The sequence below is a fragment of the Netta rufina genome, assembly GCF_964035555.1.
Source record: "Netta rufina genome assembly, chromosome: 7".
Taxonomy (NCBI): domain Eukaryota; kingdom Metazoa; phylum Chordata; class Aves; order Anseriformes; family Anatidae; genus Netta; species Netta rufina.
Window position 1 is genome coordinate 23,908,888 of NC_140130.1, and position 20,920 is coordinate 23,929,807.

Below are 20,920 nucleotides of genomic sequence, written 5' to 3' on the forward strand. Positions count from 1 at the left end.
CACAAGGACTATATATATGGGTATATATATATCGTATAGCTTAGTATGTATAGTCTGTATAGCCATATAGCAGTATATACAGTAGGTGTGACTATACATATCTAGTCATAGAGCATATAGATGCAATACTTAAGAACATACACCTTTCCATGACAGTTCAAATTCATCCCAATAACATGAAAGAAGTCTTACCATGATCCCCACTGAACACAATGCTTTAGGAGAGTCTATTATATGGGGCATTTGGATGTTAAAGGTATATCATTTAAGTTAAAAGAGGCATGACTTAAATGAGCTGTACTTGCACATCCTTGCTCCTTAGTAAGGTGATCAGGTCCAAAAAGACCCTGTGCTGTGAAGCACATGGGGTTGAGTGGGTTTGCTCTAGCTAGCTTGCTGTGAGCTGCTCGTGGCATCAAAATAGTGCTATATGCTTATATGCTATATGTGCTTCACCCACTTAGCATCATAAAGGTCCTTAGAAAGCAATGTGCAATACCATTGATCTTAAGCTAGGAATGAAGGTTTGGGTATTAAATATTACCACTTTGTAGCAGGGCTGGTAGCCTCCCTCTGACGTGCCTCCTCACTGGAAGGCAACCTTGCATGTCAAGCACAGTTTACAAGTGCTAAGCCACCTGCATGCACCACGATAAACTTATGATGGCCAATTCACTATCAGAAAACAAAGATAATGAAGCATCCACATTTCACCAGAAAAATCCCAAAGCAAAGATTTAGCTGGGAGATTATCTTAAAGGTCAATACAAAAAAGGGTCCCAAAGGGACAAGGCACCTTCAGAGTTACGAAACACAAAAGGGTCTTCAAGAAAATCAAGGAACTGAAAAAACGAAAGAGAAAACAGGCTTTCAAGTGGTCAGGTTGTGGTGACAGAGGAGCAACAAAATGCCAGCTGGTTTCAGTAACAGATGGCTGAGTGCACTGATCTGTCCTGCATGCCCATTCTAAACTTCCTTTCAGTGGAAATACGAAGCTTATACAAGGCTAAGCAGATCCTTCACACAGCCTTTTTATACTTATTGCATCATGGTTCAAATGTTTTCCACCCACAAACAACCCTGCATGTATCCTATTTTACTGCAGTTATGCTAAATTTTAAGAAAAGAGGGTGGCTGCTGGCACCTCGTTTGTTCTGATCGTATCTAACACAATTCTCAAGGAATGTCTTTTCTCTGATGCATTCAGATACCCATTTTCTTACTGCTCTAACTGCCGTATCGCCCTCCTCCCCCTCCCCTAAACATGATATAAAGAGTTCTCATGAAGTATTTTAGCATGTATCTGGATCATTTATCATTTGAAGTTGCCACAGCTAATTACATGGCAGGAATAGGTCATGCCACTGGAAAAGCCTATTACTTGTAGAGGAGAATAAACCCTTCAGTTCCAGATAGCTCAGAACTCGAGTAATCATTTCCACCAGAGGGAAACAGCACATCTCAAAACTCTGCATTGAAGGACAGAAAAGCCTACCCAAAATAATTAAATACTTACTATTCAAATACTTTTTCGAAGTGTAATTTTTAATAAGAACTTTTCTTTGAATAACAGTGAACAATACAACAAATAACTCTGCAAACCAAAGACGTTCTTTTTACTTACTTTGGCCACACAATTTTCAGTCTTCATAGCCGTGCTTCCTAGACACACCGTTTCCTGGTTTAAGCACAGTCTGGCACAGCTGTTGTAGGTCTGCAGAAAGATTAAAATGGTTATGAATAGAAGAACACAATTTTCTTTCAGGCACCACATTTTTGGCACGAGAACCCACAACAGTGCTACCGTATTTCCTTTTTCCTAAGGTGTTAAAGTTTCAAACGAAAATAAACCAATCTGCAGCAAAAACCTCTGTTGAGGGCATGCATGTTCTCTGGGAAGCGATGCACAGTTTTATGGTTTGAGATACTTAGATTGAAGAGATTTTTCTCCTCTTTTCCTCTGAGAAAGTGAAAAAAAAAATCTTATCTCAGTCTTTGAACAGCTAAAGCAAGGCGATTTCTGTACACTCGTTACCAAAGCGCAAGGCAGATGTTAATAAACATCTCCTGTCTTTATCGGGTAAAAATACATAGGGAGAGTACAAAGGGTTATAATGAGAAGTGAAAAAAAGGCAGAGCACACCTCACTTGTATTTCATTTCCCCGATTTTGGGAAGTTTGTTCTTCTGAACCAGAATGACTTTATCTTAACCCATATGCTGCCCTGCACAGGGGATGTTCAGGCGGGAGTCTTTGCCAAGCACATTGCTCAGAGTCCCTTTTTTAAGGGCAGTACTTATTAAGAGTGCCTAAAATCAAACTTTGGATGACTAGACTATTTAAATTAAGATGCCTGAAGAACTCAGGAGTTTCTCATGGAGGCTTTCCCTGACCTGCGTTCAACACCATTTTAACTACTACCTGATGAAGCTCAAATTTTTTTTAGGAGAAGGAGGAGGACAGTAGCACTTAAGATCTCCAGTAATGGATAAAAAAAACCACCTTGCTAGGCCTAGTACTAACAGAAGACAATAAATATGCCCTGTACAAGGTCACAAAACTTGCAGGCAACACCTGCATGGAGCCAGAGGCCCTCGCTGAGTGCTCCCTGTGCCGAGTGCCACACAAATGTCCTCCCCTTTGTATCCCTCTGCCACAGGCCTGGCTGGACAAAGTACAGCCAGCAGCACCCAACAGAGCAGAGGAACATGCTGCCAAGGATGTCAGGAGCAAGAACACAGAGAGATTAAAGGGAGGTTGTGCTAAGCAATAGGAGGCACGTTCAGAAACGCGGTGTTCCTGATGCAGCCTCCAGCTCAGACGGATGGCAAGCACCAACCGATGGGAACTGGGTGCCTATAACCACAGCAAGCATCACACATTATCCACCTAAGTTCTTCTGATCCTCATTAAACATCATTACTGCCCACACTGGATAAACAGTTTTCTGTTTCAGGTCGATCTGTACTGGTCCGGCACAGTACAGACACTCCTGGGGAAATTCAGGGATTCACAGTCCCTTCCACTGGACTTCTTTACAGACCCCCTTCAAACTCCATCATGAAACAGAAACAAAAAAGGAGGACAACAACAACAAAAAAACCACACTTATTTTCTCCACTGCTCCAGCAGTTTACGCTTTATTTCCCCGTGAGCTCTCTAACCAGAAAATTGCCAGTGACAGACAGGAATGCAGAGTACCCTGGCTCCAGCGGATCTCCTTACAAGCCCTAACACTGCTATCTGCTGCGACTGGCAGCCAGCTAGCAATTTCTGACTCCGGATCCAGAAGGAGAGCCTGAAAAATTCAAACACACGAACCCTGTCAGAGCGCCGTGTGGCCGAACAGAGCGCATCTTTCAGCAAGGGGGGGTTAGGTTCAAAGCGGGATTAGGCCACAAGCAAACAGAAGTCTGAGGGACTCAACTCAGCCTCTCGCAAATATTTGCCAGTGTCATAAAACCATCACTCTGGTATGCACAGCACTTTTTCTTCAGAAGAAAGATCGGGGTAGCATAAACTACGTTAAATTGTGGCTTAGATGCAGCGGCTCAACTGGTGGACAGAAAAGTTGGCGCCATCTGCTTTGCACTGACATTCAGACAACTCTGGAGGTGAAAAACTGCAAAGAGTTGATTAAGTTCCTTGCTTGTTCTTTATATTTATGTAATTGAACCCATTTATTGTAAATCTGGGATCTCTCTCATTGGCAGTCTCATTCCTAGAATTCCAGCAGCAGTGTTTCTGCACAACTTACCTCGCATGTACTGTAATTTTTATGAGGCCCTGACTCACAGAAAGCTAATGCTAACTCCCCTTTGCAGACGGAAAGCTCAGCCACAAAAACATTCACTGAAAGAAACACGGTAGCTTGTGGCTTCATGAACTGAACCATGAACCAAACTCCCATCTTTTCAGTCTTTTTCCTCCCAGGACAGGTATGCAAAAACCTTGGTACAAGCCAGCTTTTTAAAAGCCAGACTTACACACTATGTAAAATAATACAGGCTGAATCTATATATAAAAAAAAAAAAAAAAAAAAAAAGAGAACTTTATGAGAAGGAAGCTCGCCACACTACTACTCAAAAGCTGGATGCACATCAGAATATAGACAAATACATATTCCATCGTATTGCTTTATTTTTCTTTATTTTCATTATTTAAAGCAGCTAAAAGGAAACAGTTCATAGAGCAGGCAGTGAACTTCTGGAACTTGCTGCCACAGGATGCCATAGAGAGAAACAACATCAGCAAGTGGAAAGGGGGATTAAACGAACTCAGGAACAGCACGTCCATGGAGTATTTGGCAGGGATATCCCCTGGAGCAACAGCTGTAGGGGCTGCATGAGCAGGAGGGGAATGGAGAGCAGAGAGAGGCCAGACCTCCTTGCTCTCGCTATATAGCATCTCCCACCGACAGTGCAGATGGACCTGGGCATTCCCATGTTAACACCTCTCTGCCCTTGGACCACTAGCCAGTGATATTTAAATCTCTCCTTCCCAAATTTTTCAGCCACGGAAGTGAGACAAGAACTTATTTTTGTTGTGAGAAAGAACTTTTGTACAGTAATTTTGTTATGTAAAGACCTATGTAAGCACCAGATTACCAATCATTTAGTCCTTCAGCAGGTCTTTGTTTCCCAATAAAAAGGGAAAAAAGAAAATTAAAAGGAGTGTGTATAATGGAATCAACCCATTGGGATACAGATTTGAGAATAAAACACACAAACAGCGATTGTCGGCTCAGTGTCCCTTACTATGTTTGTACAGTTCTCCTGTTCTTCTTTTCATACTCTCAGAGAAGAATGCATTACTAGCTACGTGTGATGAATAAAGGAGATACAGAAGATGCATATTCTATAATTCAGCCAAAAAACTTCAAGCAAAAATGCAGAAGTCAAGTTCTCCCTTACCGTCTGGGAGGGGGGGAAAGAGGTCATGTCACTCTACTTAGTAGGTCTCAAAGGAAATCTATTGATAATGTGGAAAAGATGCTGCATTTGGCTCATGAAGTCCAGCCATGAGAAGCTGGAAGAATATAGTGTGGAGGTTGTCTTCTACTGTTTCTCTGCAGGCAGCAATAAGACACCAGATCACTGCTGTACATGGAGATGTGGTTTCACCTGGTATGGTCGTATTGTGTCTGTACACTAACAGCTACAAGTGAAAAAGACAAAACTGGAAGCAGAATGACTGTCATATCATGAAATAATACTGCAGAGCCCTACGTTTAGGTGAAACACTGGATGGTGTCTCACGTTACACTGCAACACCAGAGCACCTCCTTTCATCAGCTCCGATGACTATGGGAACACTGACTAATCTGGAAGAAAAATACGAAAATCAAAACCAGAACCAAGTCACAGAAAAGCAAATTTCTCAGCTCACCTTTACAGCTCGACCCTTTTATGAATCTCATCTAACTTGCGCCAAAACCGTTCGAGTTTCTCCTCACCTTTCATCAAGATAAGAGGCTTCTTCACCAAGGAAAAGCAGGCTGAAGTGGTAGCCTGGTTCAACGCCACAGGCAGATAGCTTTGCGTTGGAGTGCTTTAATATGTTTTTATATTGCATATAAAGCATGCAAACATAAACCAGTTTGGGGAAAACTACCCTCTTTGTGGAAGCCGGCTGTAATTCTGAACAAGTTTTCAATTTTCGCACTGCTGCTAGGGTAAAACATTTTAAAGAGTTTAATTTTTACAGAGGCTTCAATGACACGAGATTATCTAACAAAGTAATGGTTAATCAATAGAGGGTTTAGTTGTCAGGTGAAACATATAACACACTAAAAGGGATTGATTGCAAGGCTCCTCCTTATTTACTAGGAGGTATATATTTAAAATGACACAAACTTGTTACCGAGCTGCATTCCTTTAACCTTGCAAAAGCCGTTTGAGAACAGTGTTAAGCAGCCCTATAGCAAAACAAGCTCTAATGAAAAAAAAAAAAAAAATCCTACAGATATATGGCAACCCCAAATCATGTCAGAAGCAGGGGAACCACAAAGCTGTATTCACTCGCAGCCAAAGGCTTAAAATGCCACAGAGACGCTAGCCTATAGTTCACTAAAGATAGAGCTGTATCCGATCTCATTCCGTAAGTGTCTTTGGTTACATTTTTCTTTTTAAAGAAAGTGCGATCCTGCTCTTTGACACAAACATGTAAACATTTCTCCTTGTGTCGGCTGTGGATGAACGCTCAATGCCAAGCTGAAGCCTCCAACCCAAGGCAGCGCTGCGTGTGCAGCTTTTCTGCCAACTGCAATCCATTTCTTCGGCCATTTATCCAGCGAATCCCCAGTCCCTGAACAAAACTCCACTTTTTAATAGAAGCTGCAGCCCATGAGCTCAATAAGATTTTTCTCCCCCCCCCAATAGTTAATAATTACATGATTTATCAGAGAAAGATAACACTAATAAAAACGCAGCAAAAAGACAAAACCCATACCCTCCCTTCAAGTCATTTTCAGGGAAAAGATTATTAAACTGTTCTTTTTGAACAAGGGCTTTTGTAGCTAAGCACAAATTGCCAAACGGTTAGAAAAAAAGTTATTAGACTCCGAAGAATTCAGCAGAAGTGGGAAGTTATATAAACAAATCACTCCAGCAGATTTGGAAAGATCGCTTTCATCTTACTTAGAGTCTTAGGAGACTTGCATTAATTACCCTTTAAAGGTCTTTCACATGGACTATTTAAAATAAATGCAATTTATTTATTTATTTCAAATGAGGTGCTTCTTCTGAAAGAATTAAGTAATCTCAGCAAATTTAAAAACGTTTTTATAAACAGGTAATTAAAAAGAAGACTAGAATTAAGTCAAGCTGTAAAACATTCCCCATGATTCGCTGCAATTATTTTCTTAAGACTAAATTTTTGTTATCTGGAGCCCAGTCTTTGGGAAGGGTAGCCTCCACAAAAAAGCCATAAGACATAATAAAGACCAGCCAAACAAAAAAACTAGATCATTCACAGCATTTTCCCTAAAGCACAGTTTGTCATATTGCAATTACACCTTGCCTACTGCGAAAGCCAGAGTCCTTAATATTGCCACTAGAGGGAAGAAGTGTCTCAACACATGGCAATGGTAGTTGGGGAGTGGGTTTTTTGAGCAATTACCATAACAAAGCTCCCTTGGCTGTGTGTACCTTCTAATTACTCAGTACAATTAAAATGACTTACCTAAAACAAACAGGGAAAAAAAGAAAAAGCCCCTAAAACAAAAAAACACTCAAGATACAAACAATACGCCTTACTCCAATCTGCCTGTTATCTGAAATTGCATTAAAGCTGGAGATCTTTTTTTCCTCATCCATCAATGCATAAGGGCAAAGGGGGGGGGGGGGGGGGAGTGTGCCACAATGCCCAGCCACCACAGGGTTGTTCAGCCAAGTAAAAGCACGAAAACAAACAAAAACAAAGAGCAAAGAGAACTCCGTCTCTTGTTAAAATAACGAAGAAAAAAAGAAAGGAGGAAATGTCGTGGTATTTAGCCATCTGGTAGCTGCTTGAAAACAAATTGTCCTCAAAAGAGCAGAAATACAGTATGTCTTCTCTCAGTTCACTGGCTTATGAATCAGACTTTTTTTTTTTTTTTTTTTTAATAGGGACACAGCAATATTAGACCTCAGTGCTGCTGCTGCTTTCACTTGCCTCTTGTGCCACCGTGCCAAACTGGCCATCCCCGTCTGAACCCTTGTTCCAACTGGGAGGCCGCACTCGCAGTCTTTCAGGGCACAATCTTGTTGGCCCCATTGTTCAAAATCCCTCCGGATTTTTCTTTTCCCCGCCAGCCACTCGCTGGTTTTTCAACCCTTAAATCTTTCATTTTATAAGGCACGTCATTAAGGGAAGATGGCAGCCGAGCGATTTTTCTTCCCATTGACAATTTGTGACATTTCTCCAGCAGCGTGCAAGGTGTTGAAAACCTGGCAGCTGTTACCTCCCGGGATGAAGCTCCTTTTTTATCCTCCCTTGACAGTTTAACTCAATGGGTCAGCACCTTTAAAGACTGCAAAGTACCACTGAAGTGGATGGAGGCTTGAATTACTGCTCCCTCCCTAATCAATGTAAACCCTCACTGCAGGTGAAACTCTTCATCTATAGAGGTGCATGGGGGAGGAAAATGTAATGCCCTGAGCCAGATGGTTTTCATCTTGTTTTTTAAAGAAGAAAGGAACAAGCTAACAAGGGGACAGCTACTTTGTTAGCTTCTTGGCCTCTCTCATGGCTTCGGATCCCCAGGGTTCCAGCCACACAAGAGAAAGAATACAGAAAAACATAAACACTTAAAGAAATATAACTAGGGGGCTGGCAACACGCTGCTTTCAAAGAGTTGAGAGCCCTGTTCAGCGCTTTATTTATCACTGCCCACGTTCTTCGGATGGTAAGTGGACACGGACACAAAGGGCAGGGGGGAGTAGACAACACTTGCAATTTACTCAATTACAGAGGAATGCAGAAATGCAGCAGGGTGACAGATTCCTATTAGCACGACTGCTGAAAGAGCCCAGTGGCCTTTCTGCCACAAGGCAGCATTCCCATTGTAACTCAGGCTCCAGCACAACCCAGGTTGGCTAGTTTTTTAACATGCATGAAGAGCTACAGAGGGATGGAAATGGATTTTTTTTTTCTCTTTTCTTTGAGATGAAATATATATATTTATATATATATATATTTATGTATTTATATATACATATATATATTTTTATATAAACAAAGAATATTATTACAAGTAAGACCAGGATGTGCCTCTAGCAATTTCAGAAGGCTTTTCAAGCAGCAGCTCCTCACCAGCAAGCATTAACAGTGTAAAAGAAGAGCTAACCCTGTGAGCATTACAGACCTGGTACGTACGTCCTCGACATCTCCCCTGGGGAAGGGAGGAGGCTGAAGCCCCTCACTCCTCCCCACCGTGCAACCATCCCCATTGGGGGGACAGCAGAAATACTTCTGGAGAACTTTTGATATGTGCCTGGAGAAGAGCCCCAGGCAGCGGGACGAGGCCGCAGCTGCCAGCAATCTGCTTTTTGGCTTTGCTTTGCTTTGCCCTACCTTCTCTGCCTGCTTTCTGCTTCTTCCAGTTGGCTTCTGTTTTGACTCTAAACCCTTACGAGCAGCGTGCCTCTACTTTAACACCGCAACAGCGCCTAGAGCACGTTTGAGGTGCTAGATGTAATTTTACAACACGGTCTCAAACCCATACGAGTGAATTGAGGTAACGCTCCGTGCCAAAACGCTAACGGGGAAAGATCTTGCAAACGCTACGGGGCCCGTTAGAATGGGGATTTTTTTCCCCTGGACGTCCATCTGGAAGCCTGCAGACAGACAGCGGGGTCCGAAGCAAGGTGTGCAGGAGGGTCGCGGCGGCAGGCTCGCTGTGTGCTGCCAGCACTTCCCCACGAGGCCACCTTCGCCTCGGCTTCCCCCCGCAGAACAAACCGCGGCGGCAAAAGGCACTTCATTATTGCTCCGCTGAAGAGAAGGGAGGGCAGGGCTTTAAACAAGCTGCATTGTGGCCGTCTTCTTTAAAAACCAGCGGGGTAATCAAGTTCAGGGCAGCCCCGGACAGCTGCCCTGTGACCTATTCATGTTGACCCCCGCTATTCATCACTTTCCTCGGGACTATGAGGGCAGGCTCCCGGGGAGTGACCACCACAATAGACAGATACGAGCCAACAATAATACGGTTCCTGCAAAAAAAAAAAAAAAAAAAAAAAAAAGGCAAAAAACAGATGGCACCGCAATAAATTTACAAATCTGCATTCATGGCTCTGTTAAAAACACCCAGAAGCTAAAAGGCTGGAGGGGCCCCCAGAGAGCTTCCCCTGCCCGGTTTCTAAAGGCCGGCTCTCTCCCCAAGACTATTGAGCTCGTGTTCTTCATAAATGAAGAATGGAGACATAGCCCTTAAAATAACAAATGCCTGACCTAATCAATCTAGTGTTTGGGCCTAACACTAACTGATAGGCACTGAAAACTAATTATGTTTTTTGGCAAGGAAGTTGAATTAAAATGGAAACACACAGGTTAAAAAGGCACTGAAGCATTTGCGAGTCCCTTTGAAAGGGCGGCACACACACACACACACACACACGCTCACACGCAGGGCTTGAAACAGGAACCTGATTCAATAACTCATGCATTTATTTTTAAAATGAATCAGATTAGTCCCATGTGTGACCTGCCGGTCCATCTGTATGAGCCGGACTTAATGGGCACTCTTCTCACGCTTACTTCAGTTTGAAGTATGAGAGAGATAAATTTAGTTTAATTTTCAACAGATCAAGCTATCCATTTTCCAAATGGACCATCTGGATCAGCCTATTAAAATTAATTTATAACTTTGCAGTGTGAAAATTCGTTTGTTAGCTTAAATAAAGTTGCCAAAAACTTTTGCCACTTGTCATTGTTTTTTCTGACGTCTGTTTTCATACTGTGATTTTCAGTTTTCCCCTTCAAAATTTAATTTTGTCAGATCGAGCACTCAACAAGAACTGAACATTTGCATCCGTACTTCCAAATCTGTCATAGCTTAGATCTTTTTACTGTTCCAGCTCAGTGTCAAGTTCATTGCCTGTTCCTGTTTCCTTTCCCAGTGCTGATCTCCGCATCTCTTCTGCCTTGCTGCCCCTCACCAACCTCAGAGCAGCCGTGCCTCCTCCTGCCAGCACGCTAAGGACACAGCTCCACTTGTTGAGACTTCTGAAGATATCCTCCTACAAAAGCCATTACAGTCAACAGAAAAATTACATTTCTCCTAGAGAGGTCCACGGCACTAAGCTATGGGGGTCTTCAGCTTCTGTTTACAACTTCAGAAGCCTAAGTAACCATTGCACCTTTATATTACCTCCATCTTCTACTACATCTGTTCCGGAAACCTACCTGAGGAAACATTTATGGCCATGGCTAATGCCTAACTAATCAAAAATGACTAAATACGTAGAAAATTTCACTAGAAAGGCACTTTAAGTAGACAGACCTCCCCCTCTCTCCACACATACACATTCAATTCTTCTGTGCAGGTAGGTCCACGTTTCCCAATAATGAAATTTTAACAGCAGTGTCTTAAGGGAGGGACAGAAAATATGAAGTCGTACACTCAATATTTACCAAGTTAGCATCTTTCCACTAAGGTACTAGTACCGCACTCAGCACTTTTTGAGTATTACTGCTTTGACAGCATTTGCAGGACAGATCTTTTTGGTTTTACAAAATATGCGCAGATGTGAGACAGGGTAATCGCTCCTTCCTCTAGGAGATGCAGATCTTTCCATTAAGCATCACTTTACTCATTGATTAGGAAGGAAAAAAGCACATGTATCTGTGTCTGATTTCTTCCTCTACAGTTGGAAAATTCCCAACTTGTTCTTGTCCATCATTAATAGAGAAAAAGGAGCAATATGAGCTTCCAAAATGCTTTGATAGTTTCTATTGATGCCTACACAAAGAATCTAAATTCCTTCTACAACACGCGCAAAATCTCGGGCAACCACCTCGTATGATCTAGACAAGAAGGTACTTGCTTTAAGGCTACAGCTTGAACTTATCCACAAACACTGTTCTCAACACCTAAGGCACCATATAGCTACCAGAAGACCCAAGGATTTTGGCCACACTGAAGACTGGGCATAAAGATGAAGGCTCTGATACCCTGAAACACAGCTAATCACCGTGCTGTGAACAATGTCATTTTTTGACGAACTGGTAAGAAATTTGCTTTACTATACATAAAAGGCTGAGATATTATGGTTTAGCAGCCCTCTCTTTATCTTTTCTACCCACTAGGCATATACATGAATGTAGAAGAGAATATTGGTCATTTTTCAGGTTATTAACCCGGACAACACCTCCAAGAAAATCCACCTTCAAGGGTAATGGAAAACTTAATTGTTCTAGAATGCTTTGAAATTCCTGAGCACAGACAAAACATACTACAAGCAAGGCAGGAACAAGAACAGAAGAAAAGGCTGAAGAGCACTTGATGAATACCAACTGGAAAAAGGGAGAACTGGAGAGCAGAAGTCTAGATTTCCTTAGAAAGAGTCATCGACTCTCCTGGAAGGTAAATCCATGTGTCTGATTTTCCTGGGTATACTGTGACTAGCTCAGACTTCAAGGGAGAAAAGAAAGGATTTCCATGAGCATAAGTCAGACTTCAGCTTCCAAAAGCATTTAAGGATTCAAATAGCTAGAAAGTTTTATTGCATTTTTAAAGAGACTGATCACATACCTGTCTAAGTGAATTCTTCTCGGGAATGATCTTCCTAGGGGGCTCATCATTATTACAGTCTTCTCTCTCAGAGGAGTTCTGTGAAAGAAAGTAAGCTTTAATTCAGTTCTTATCCCTAATATTACTCTGTGAGGAGAAAAGAAACAGAATATTTGTACTATGCAAGCTACAGTATTTTATGTATACGCACACCGGAGGCTAACTTGTACTTTTAAGCCAAACAGCTTGTTATGGCAGAGAAAGAATCTCTCCTCCATACAGCAATGCAGCACTGTGCAGGTGCCTATCGAAGAAGACTGTGCTTTGGAGATTTATTCCAGAATTACCAAGAACTGCCTCTTGGAAAAGCTGAAATAATGGCTGGGTCAGCACGGTAACACCAGTGCTCCCCAGCACCCCGGAACTATTTAAAACAGCAGAACCTGAGGAAAACAAAAGACCAGGAATGGGTGCAACTGTTCCCTCTGCCCCTATGCTTTAATCTGTCCAACAATTATTAATTGTAGTGAGTCTGCTGGGCTGCCAAAAATCATAGAGAAATTTAATTAAGCTAAATTCCTGCGTAAGAGGTTGTCAGGTCCTTTAAAAAAAATAAAAAATTGTGGGTAGCAAATGATACCGTGGCTATGTTTTTCACTTCTGCCCCCTGAAGCTGCACACACAAACACCGTTTCTAGAAAGACTGAGGCTGCAAAACTGAAGCCACCACCTCCAGAGAAGAGCATCAGGAAAGACGAGGGAAGGGGGTGAAGAAAAAAGAAATACGAGGGCTTTTTCAGCACAAATAAGAAAGAACTCCGGGAGCTTTTTGTTGTTGACCTCGCCGTTAAAGCCAATTATTACTTGCTTTAGAGTAAAGCCAGGACATTGTTTATCTCAAGACGCGTACAATCTTTAGCAAACATTTGGTTAAAAAGTGCTGGGTATGTGGGGGGAACCCTGTCCTCGCTGACAAAGCCAGCTACTCCAGAAGACAGTTTCTTTGCACGGGTTCAGCTACTGCGCTGACAGAGTAATGACAGCCAGCTTTGGGGGAATCCCACATACACATCTAAAATCAGTTTGATCACCACAGTATTCGTAGCCTTAGGCCACATTCCCACGCATTCAGTAGTGAGTAACTAAACAGGTTTTAAAGAGATACAGAAAAACTGCTTAGGGAGAGCTCTGCCAGGAAAAGGGTGGTTTTCCAGTTGCTCGCAGACAAGCTCCGGAGCGCAGGATTTCAAGCAGAAGTGTGCGTTTTGTGCTTGTGCCTCCTTGCCCCCAAAATAACCTGTCCTTTGCAGAGCACGGCTCTGCCTGATTTCTTCTAGAACCAGCTTCCAGCCCAGCAGCTCGGGAGGCAGAAGTGGTGTCTGTTGGTAAAAGGAGGAGCAGCAGCACGGCAAAGCAGGGCGAGCAGAGGAGCAGGGTGCCCGCTGCAGCGCGGTCATCGGCCGGGGTCCAGGCAACTCAGCTGTGCTGAAGGGGAAGAAGAGGCACAGCCAGGAGGTGTGGGATGTAAGCTGTTTGTTGGGAAAAGGCAGGGAAGGGAAAACAAACACACACACTCTTGGGATGTCATCAATTGGTCAAGAGGATTGGGTGGAAGTCGAGGCTTGCAGACCAGCTACTGATCTTTGTTGGTTTTTGGTTGTTTGTCTGAACAAGATACAGGGCTCGCAAGGTACCATGACATCTGGGATGCTGTAACTAGGGTTTTATAATGGAAATCAATCCTAAACAGGCCTGATAAATCGCTGGAAGAGGCCAGCTTTTAAAAGTTTTCATGTGAGGCCTCTGCCAGGACCAAGTTATTACATTAAATCCAGCCTAGAAAGGACTGTGATCGTAAAAACACTCCAGCTAGAATCACATATCTCCACAAAGGAATGGCAAACGTTAAAACTGCTCTTTTCTACTCATGAAATACAGTTTAGCAAGTGGTGGGATTCAAAAGAGGGTTTTGATTTTTGTGCTTTGGAGAAAAAGACCAAGGGAGAGAAATGTAAGAACTCGAGGTGGGCGCTGTGCATCTCCTGGACTCACGGGGTTGTTCATTCTTCTTGGATGCTTTTCCACCAGTCATCCCCTTCCCTACTGCAAGTGCTAAGATGTTTTCCCACTCCTAAGAATCCTTTCTATGGAACTGACAGCTTGCTTTCTTCTTGCCTTTCAAACCATTTAAGATTCTCCCTCCAAAAACCTCAAAAAGGAAGAAAATCTGACGGTGAATCACCAGCCCTTAGTGGGAAATTCCTAGCTACTGCAAAGCATCAAGTTATCTCCTTTTTCTTTAAGCCGAGCATCCGATTTTAAGAGCGAGCAGAGGACCATTTTGCATTCATTATCTTTATAGGTGGCAAGGCTAAGAGGTTGGCTGAACAAAGACCAGACAAAGACTGCCAAGTGCATATGGTGGCTCACAGCTTGGCGTCTCCCCACTCTACAGCACCAACGCAGCAGCTCCAAGCGCAGCCCATTACAGAGGAGCGCTGCTCGTGCACTTTTTGTCGGCAAGCAAGTTACGCTCGGTGAAGACAGAATGACTGGAAAGTCATCACACTTTAAAAAAAAAAAAAAAAGCACAGATGTTTGTAACTCCCACTCGTTTCTCACGAAGAGGGAAGCCATCGATCCAGGGGCAGGTACAAGACCCTGCGTATTTCAGGACTAACCGTGGCTGCGTGGAAGGGAGTGACACTCGACAGGGCAACGCTTAGCCACGGCCACGGGAAGAGCACAAGATAATCGGCTGAAACGGGGCACCTCGATATTTCTCCTTGCTGAACAAGGTGGGAGGAGGGATAAAAATGCGCGAGGTCAGAGCAAGGTTTGCCTCGGCAGGACTTGGGCGATGCTCTCTGCCACAAGAGAGGCAGACAAAGGGAGGAGCTGCTCCGAGCACCCTCTCGTGGTTACTGAAACGCACATCTCAGGCACAGAGCCGGAAAGGAGCACTTGGTATCCAGACGGTATTTTGGGTGTACTCGCCGGGAATATTAAAGATCTGCAGCAATTATGCTTGATACGTAGTAGACGAATGATGGAATTTATTAGGGTGAAAGGAGCAAGGAAAACCAGTGCAGACCGAAAGCTGAAAAGCCATACAAACTCTCTTTCATCAGGAAAAACTGTAAAATCCCATAACCTTCCTTCACAGACTAAAGCCAGACTGGCCAAAACCGTTCGCACTGAACTCAAGGCTCTTTTATTTCAAACAAGGATGAGAAAGGTAAGATGAGAAGTGCCAAAGTCTCCAAATCAGTCGTGGTGAGATCAGTAACGTGTACGTGCGCACACGGTTTCCACAGACAGGCAAAACAAATTTTTTGGTTTTGATTTGCCCAAGGTCAAACAATGACATTGGAAGTGCTGGGAAGAGGAAGCAGCAAACCCAAGCTTACTTCTCGTAACCTTCACAATTTCTCTTTAGCAGGAGGTTCCTGCGAAAAGGGGCTTCGCCCTCCATAGTTTGTTTCTCCTAAAATGGCTCCTGTCTGTAACGAGAGCCTTTTAAATCTGATTTGCATTTAAAACTTCAGCCTGTAATTAACAGAATATAATTCCGAGGCAGGTTGTCTTAAAGACCACTACGAAATTATTACTATTTAACTCTCCCCGTGAAGCCTCCTCCGCCGCTGAACACACCATGCTACAACGCATACGCAGTCCCCAGACTGAAGCGCTTGATGGGAGATGACACGCAGCATTTTGTGTACGCAGCCCAGCAAAACACTGCTGGGAACGAGCTATAATACGTGGATAAATGCACTCCCAGGGACTACCAATTGGGCAGAGCTACCTTTAGTACCGCCTCGCTCGTCATGGTGGAAATCAAAGCCCTGCCAACTGGGGGAGGCTTTCTTTGGGGCTCTTCTGCCCGGCACTAATTATAAAACTGTACAGATGCAGCCTTTTTTTTTTTTTTTCTTTTTTTTTTTTTTTTTTCCGAGTGCGGGGAGCTGGGGGTGGGGGAGAAGTGTGTGTCTATGCGAGGAGCACAACTATTTTTTATGCTTTCAAATTCTTAATCCTGTTTGGAGCTGTCAGTGGGGGTTAATGGAAGCCTTGGATAGGAGAATTCCAATCTGGTTGGCAGATGGATAGGTTGGTTATAGCTGCATAACTATGTCTTGCCTGCAGGCACAATTCAGAACACTGTTAAAGCAATATAAAGTCTCTGTCAAGCTGAACCATTTGGATCAGTAGCAAGGAGAAATAATAATAAAAAAAGGAGTTCATTTCTGGGCCTTGCGCGTTTATGCTAGTATGCAGAAACTGATTAATTGTCATCGTGTGCTGGTCTGCTATACCTCGGATTTCTACTTCTGGAGTAGATTTTGCATGCTAATATAATCATTCTCCCTCTTGAGACATTAGCAAATAATCAAATGAAAAACAGGATCATAATTTACTGAGATTCGGGCAATTCTCTATGCAAATTTGACTTGTTATTGCTGCTGCCTCGTTAATCTGAATGCCTTTGACAAACTCCTTTGATTTATGAACTCATGACAACTCCAATGTGTATATATTTTGCTAGATTGACATTATCATTAAGAGTGGGTGGACTGAGCTCACATGAATGGCTGATTTTATTCGCTGGTGTCTGCTGCTCAACAGCTGAGCATCTCCTTCTCACAAAGCCCCTGAGCGCCAGGCTCTTCCCATCTACCCATCCATTCATCATCTCGATGTTAATTGGCCCAGGCTTTAAGCAAATTTTCAACACGATTTAAAGGCACGATGACACTGATTACTGACCCTCTGCCATACGGTGCCTATTGATTAACCTGACAGAGATGATGAGCTGGAGGGAAACTAGGTGTGCGCGGACCTCAGGGGGAAAAAAAATATATTGTTTATGCAGGCAAAACACTTGTCATTATCCCAAAGGCCAGAATTTGTGCTGCACTGGCCCTTAAAACACACTATTGCTTTAAACACCTGCATCCAATACAGAAAACGCTGGCTTGCTGTGGAAAAATGATTACAAATTTGATGTCATGTGCAGTCTGTATTTTAATCGAGTTCCCTGATAAACAGACCCCCTCAAGCCAGCCAAGCCTCTCTCCAGCCATCGCGTGCGTATCCATCAGTTGGAGCAGAAGCCGGGGCAGGGTGTGTTTTTAGTGATACCAGCAGATCCAACCGCGTGGAGGAAATCTACTTGGGTATTTCAGGTCTCTAAGCAAATAATACAGTGGGAACAGTGTGTCCGAACGGGTACGGGAGAGTAAATATTTCAAGGGCAAACCGGACACCAGGCGTAGCCACCTCGGTGCTTGCTGCCACGCTAAAAAAAGGTGCTTTTCACACCAGTGAAATACTCCTTTTCCCTTTTTCCAGTGCGAACTTGTTGCTACGACCTGACCCTCAGGCTCCTAGGTGCATTCGGATGTTTTTGCAGAGCTGGAAAATCACTGGCATCCTCTTTAATGTTTCTTGAAGCGTCCCCACGATGCACTTGCTCCTCCTCACCAAGGGCAGAGGGGGACCGCGTTGGGTGGCTCCTGCCTGGCTGAGAAAGGAGGTACATCAGCATTCTGCCTGCAGACTGGTGCTAGATGAAAGGAAAACGAAGCAGAAGGCCTGCTTAACCCCTGCCCAGCCCCGGGTTAAGCCTGTCAGTCACCGCACACTTCTTCTTTCCCAATTCACGCCAGCAGCCTGCCAGCAGCCCAGATGTTTCTCTTGTTTGGTCTGGGCGGGTTGCTGCCCCAAGATGCTACGAAACCGTCTCCTAATTTGCATCATTGATCGCAGGAAACAGGACAAGGAATCGCTGGGTAAAGGCACGGGGGGAATTAGCTGCAATTGTCTGATGCCCATGTCAGGCAGAGTGCACTGAGAAGGGGAGGAGAGAGGGAGGGAGGAGAGAAAAGAGAGAGATGTGTGGAAATAAGTGCCAGGCTAAGACTACAGGCACATATAAGCCTTACGTTCCCTTTCCAATAACCTTTGTAAGTGATAGATGAGTCCAAGCCCATTGTTATCGTTAAGGGACTGTCAGCATCCTGATTTTATAAATGCTGTCTGTCAGTTTATAAATATCTCAGCCATTTCAAACAGTGCCTGGATGAATCCTGGCATAGCCAATGTCCGCCTGAAAGCGGTATTACTGTTAAAAAAAAATTACCGGGCTAACCCCCACTTAAAAACACTTAACAATAGCTTCTCCTTTTTCGCCTCCCATGAGGCCTGAAGTATTCAAATTGAGGCTTATTTAGCTAAGTCACTGCACTATATAAAAGCGGTCCTTAACATTGGTAATGTTGAAGGGAAAAAAAAACAAGTGTAAAAACATCAGGTTTGAAGGCAATTCTCTGCCTGTTCGGTAGATAAAACAAAAATGACAGCTGTAACACACAGGGAGATCCACAGCAATGAAAATGCAGAGCTAAGTATTAGAGCCCATTCCTCTTTGGCATTTGCTGCTCCGAACATTCCCCGAGATTAGATCCTTTTAGAGAACACCATAAATTGCAGTATGTAGGCACAAGGGGGTGACTTCAGCCCGGAATGAAGGCACAGACAAGTTTCCCAGCCCTTCCAAGTTTCAAGTGAAATGGTACTTTTACACGGGGTTTATGGCTCAGCATCAGAATGACTGAGAGCGAGCAGTCGCTGCAGCCTGTCTTGCAGCGACTTGCTATCAGAAAAGCAAAAGGAAAACGAGCACGACTGGCCTTCCAGCTCTGCAGACTGGCATGCATGCTTATACCATGATTATACAGCTATTATCCCGCTGCACGGATCCTGCTCGGGATATTTTTCTCCTCCACTGCATTTATGAACTCCTCACAAGGACTTCTGTCCCTGCCCACCCTTCCCAAATGTTTACGTGGTGCCTAAAGAACTGAAGTTCGAATTCGTGCCCGAGCAGCTCAGGTACCTACCAGAAACTGAATTCTTATAATTGAAGCTCTGACAGCAGTGAAAATGGAAAAGCACAGCACTGCCCCCCCAGCCAGACACACACACACATGTTCGCACAAGTCCCAGTTTGGTTAATGCAGCCCTCGACAAGAGTTTCTAATTTTTTTTTCCCAAATAAAAAGCAGGAGAGGATTCTTTTTTTAACCTATTGAATGGTGCCTTCGTATTTTTCCTTACTTTTCATTCACATCAATAATTTGCAGATTAGAAAAAAATGCACGTTTTCAAAGCAATGAGATGATAATGGAGCTTTGTGACAGCAGGAAGAGTTTCTTACGGAGCTGATTTAACTTATTAATTATCGGATTGTTAGAAAGAATAACTAAAAGGTGTGGGGAGTCTTAACATTGTGAGAACAGCATATTCAGTTTAATGTTAAAACATGAAAGACATGATAAACAGGCATCTTGAAGAGCACAGATCTGAGTTGTAGTTAAAAAATCCAGCAGAAATCCAGGTGCAGGGAACTAGCCATTTAAGGAAATTCTTTAAAAAAAAGAGCTTCACTTTATAGACATTTCTCAAACGAGAGGGAGAGAGAAAGAGAGAGAGAAAATATGGCTAATGAGAACAGTCTTTCCACGTTCCCCGGGAAGCAGCCCTGCTTAACATTTCTGTTCTGTGAATTTAAGAGAGTCAGCAGTGGTAAATTTGTTTTTAATATTCAAGCTTTCAAGCCTTGCAAGCTAGTTGGCCAATGGCCCTTTCTATTCCAATGTTTGTTGGTGCCTTATTTACACAAGCATTACATCCGGAGAGCCTTTGAATATAATTTCACGTGGATTAAGGGAAGAACATTTGCTTCTGCTAATCAGGACATCTGGTTATTTTTGTAACTCAGACATCTGCATTAGGCAGCTCGACTTCGCCATTCTTCATAACAAGGTTAGAGCTTAAGAAGCCTTAAGGACCTCTAGCTAAATTTTATTATTTGCATTTTTTCACAGCCAGCTCTGCTTCAGAATTTCTTTTCCTAAATAGCACAGATCGATCAGCACCTTCACAGGTATACATATGCTTTCAGAGCCAGCGCTTTCTATGCGTGATTTTGCAGCATATATCTCATACTCCAAGATTTTATAGTAGTTCAAAGCTGTCTGCATCTTTTCGAGGACCAGAAAGCACACATTTCCAATAAGCATGGATGAAAACATCCAATTAACCTTATGATACACATAATATGGGTAATACCTCCAAATATCCAACCAGGCCACTTACGTAAGGCTGGTGTCAGGACTTGTTCTGCATCTGATTATCGCGGGGCTTCCCTTTGCCTCTGCCTAGCACGCTACCCTGCATCTCTGCTCCCCACGCTGCACAAAAAAGCATTCTTCCATTTCTGTTCTTTAGGACCTTAACAATTTCTCCAATCTTTTCAATTCTTGCTCGAATTCTTGTTTAAACAGTTTCGGCAGAGGTTAATTTGTCTGCAAGACTGCAGGACTGTGCCACACATACTTCAGGAAGACAGATTTCGCATGCAACAGAAGCTTTTTAAAGAAGAACAGAATCAATCACGGCTTGACTCTCGCTTCTTTGTTGGTTTCATTTTGCTACATTCCTTTCACAAAAATTCATTTTCAACACTCATCTCAGGGCGCTGAAGTACTGAAGTTGGAAATTATACACACTCATTCTCGGTTTGCAGGATTCTTCCCCTTCCCTCCCACGAATCACAGCTTTTATCGGTGCTTTTTTGCTTTTTTACATCTTCAAAAAAGATGTTTACTTGATTTTCCCTTACGTGTAAGGGGGAAAAAGAAG

The 20,920-nt window shown here is 43.2% G+C and overlaps 1 protein-coding gene across 5 annotated transcripts in view; it reads right to left on the bottom strand.

Annotated features, from left to right (window-relative positions):
* Positions 1-20,920, bottom strand: part of BTRC (beta-transducin repeat containing E3 ubiquitin protein ligase) — a 118,920-nt gene that overhangs the window by 58,338 nt on the left and 39,662 nt on the right. For 4 of the 5 annotated variants that reach the window (XR_014618623.1, XM_084290385.1, XM_084290387.1 and 1 more), the window contains 2 exons: positions 12,233-12,310; positions 1,625-1,714 (listed from right to left, as the gene is read on the bottom strand). Coding sequence is in view for 4 of the 5 variants with exons in the window: in XM_084290385.1 (XP_084146511.1) it covers positions 1,625-1,714; positions 12,233-12,310 (168 nt within the window). In the remaining variant the exon portion in view is untranslated. The remainder of the gene's footprint in view (positions 1-1,624; positions 1,715-12,232; positions 12,311-20,920) is intronic. The other variant, XM_084290386.1, reaches the window with a different exon arrangement.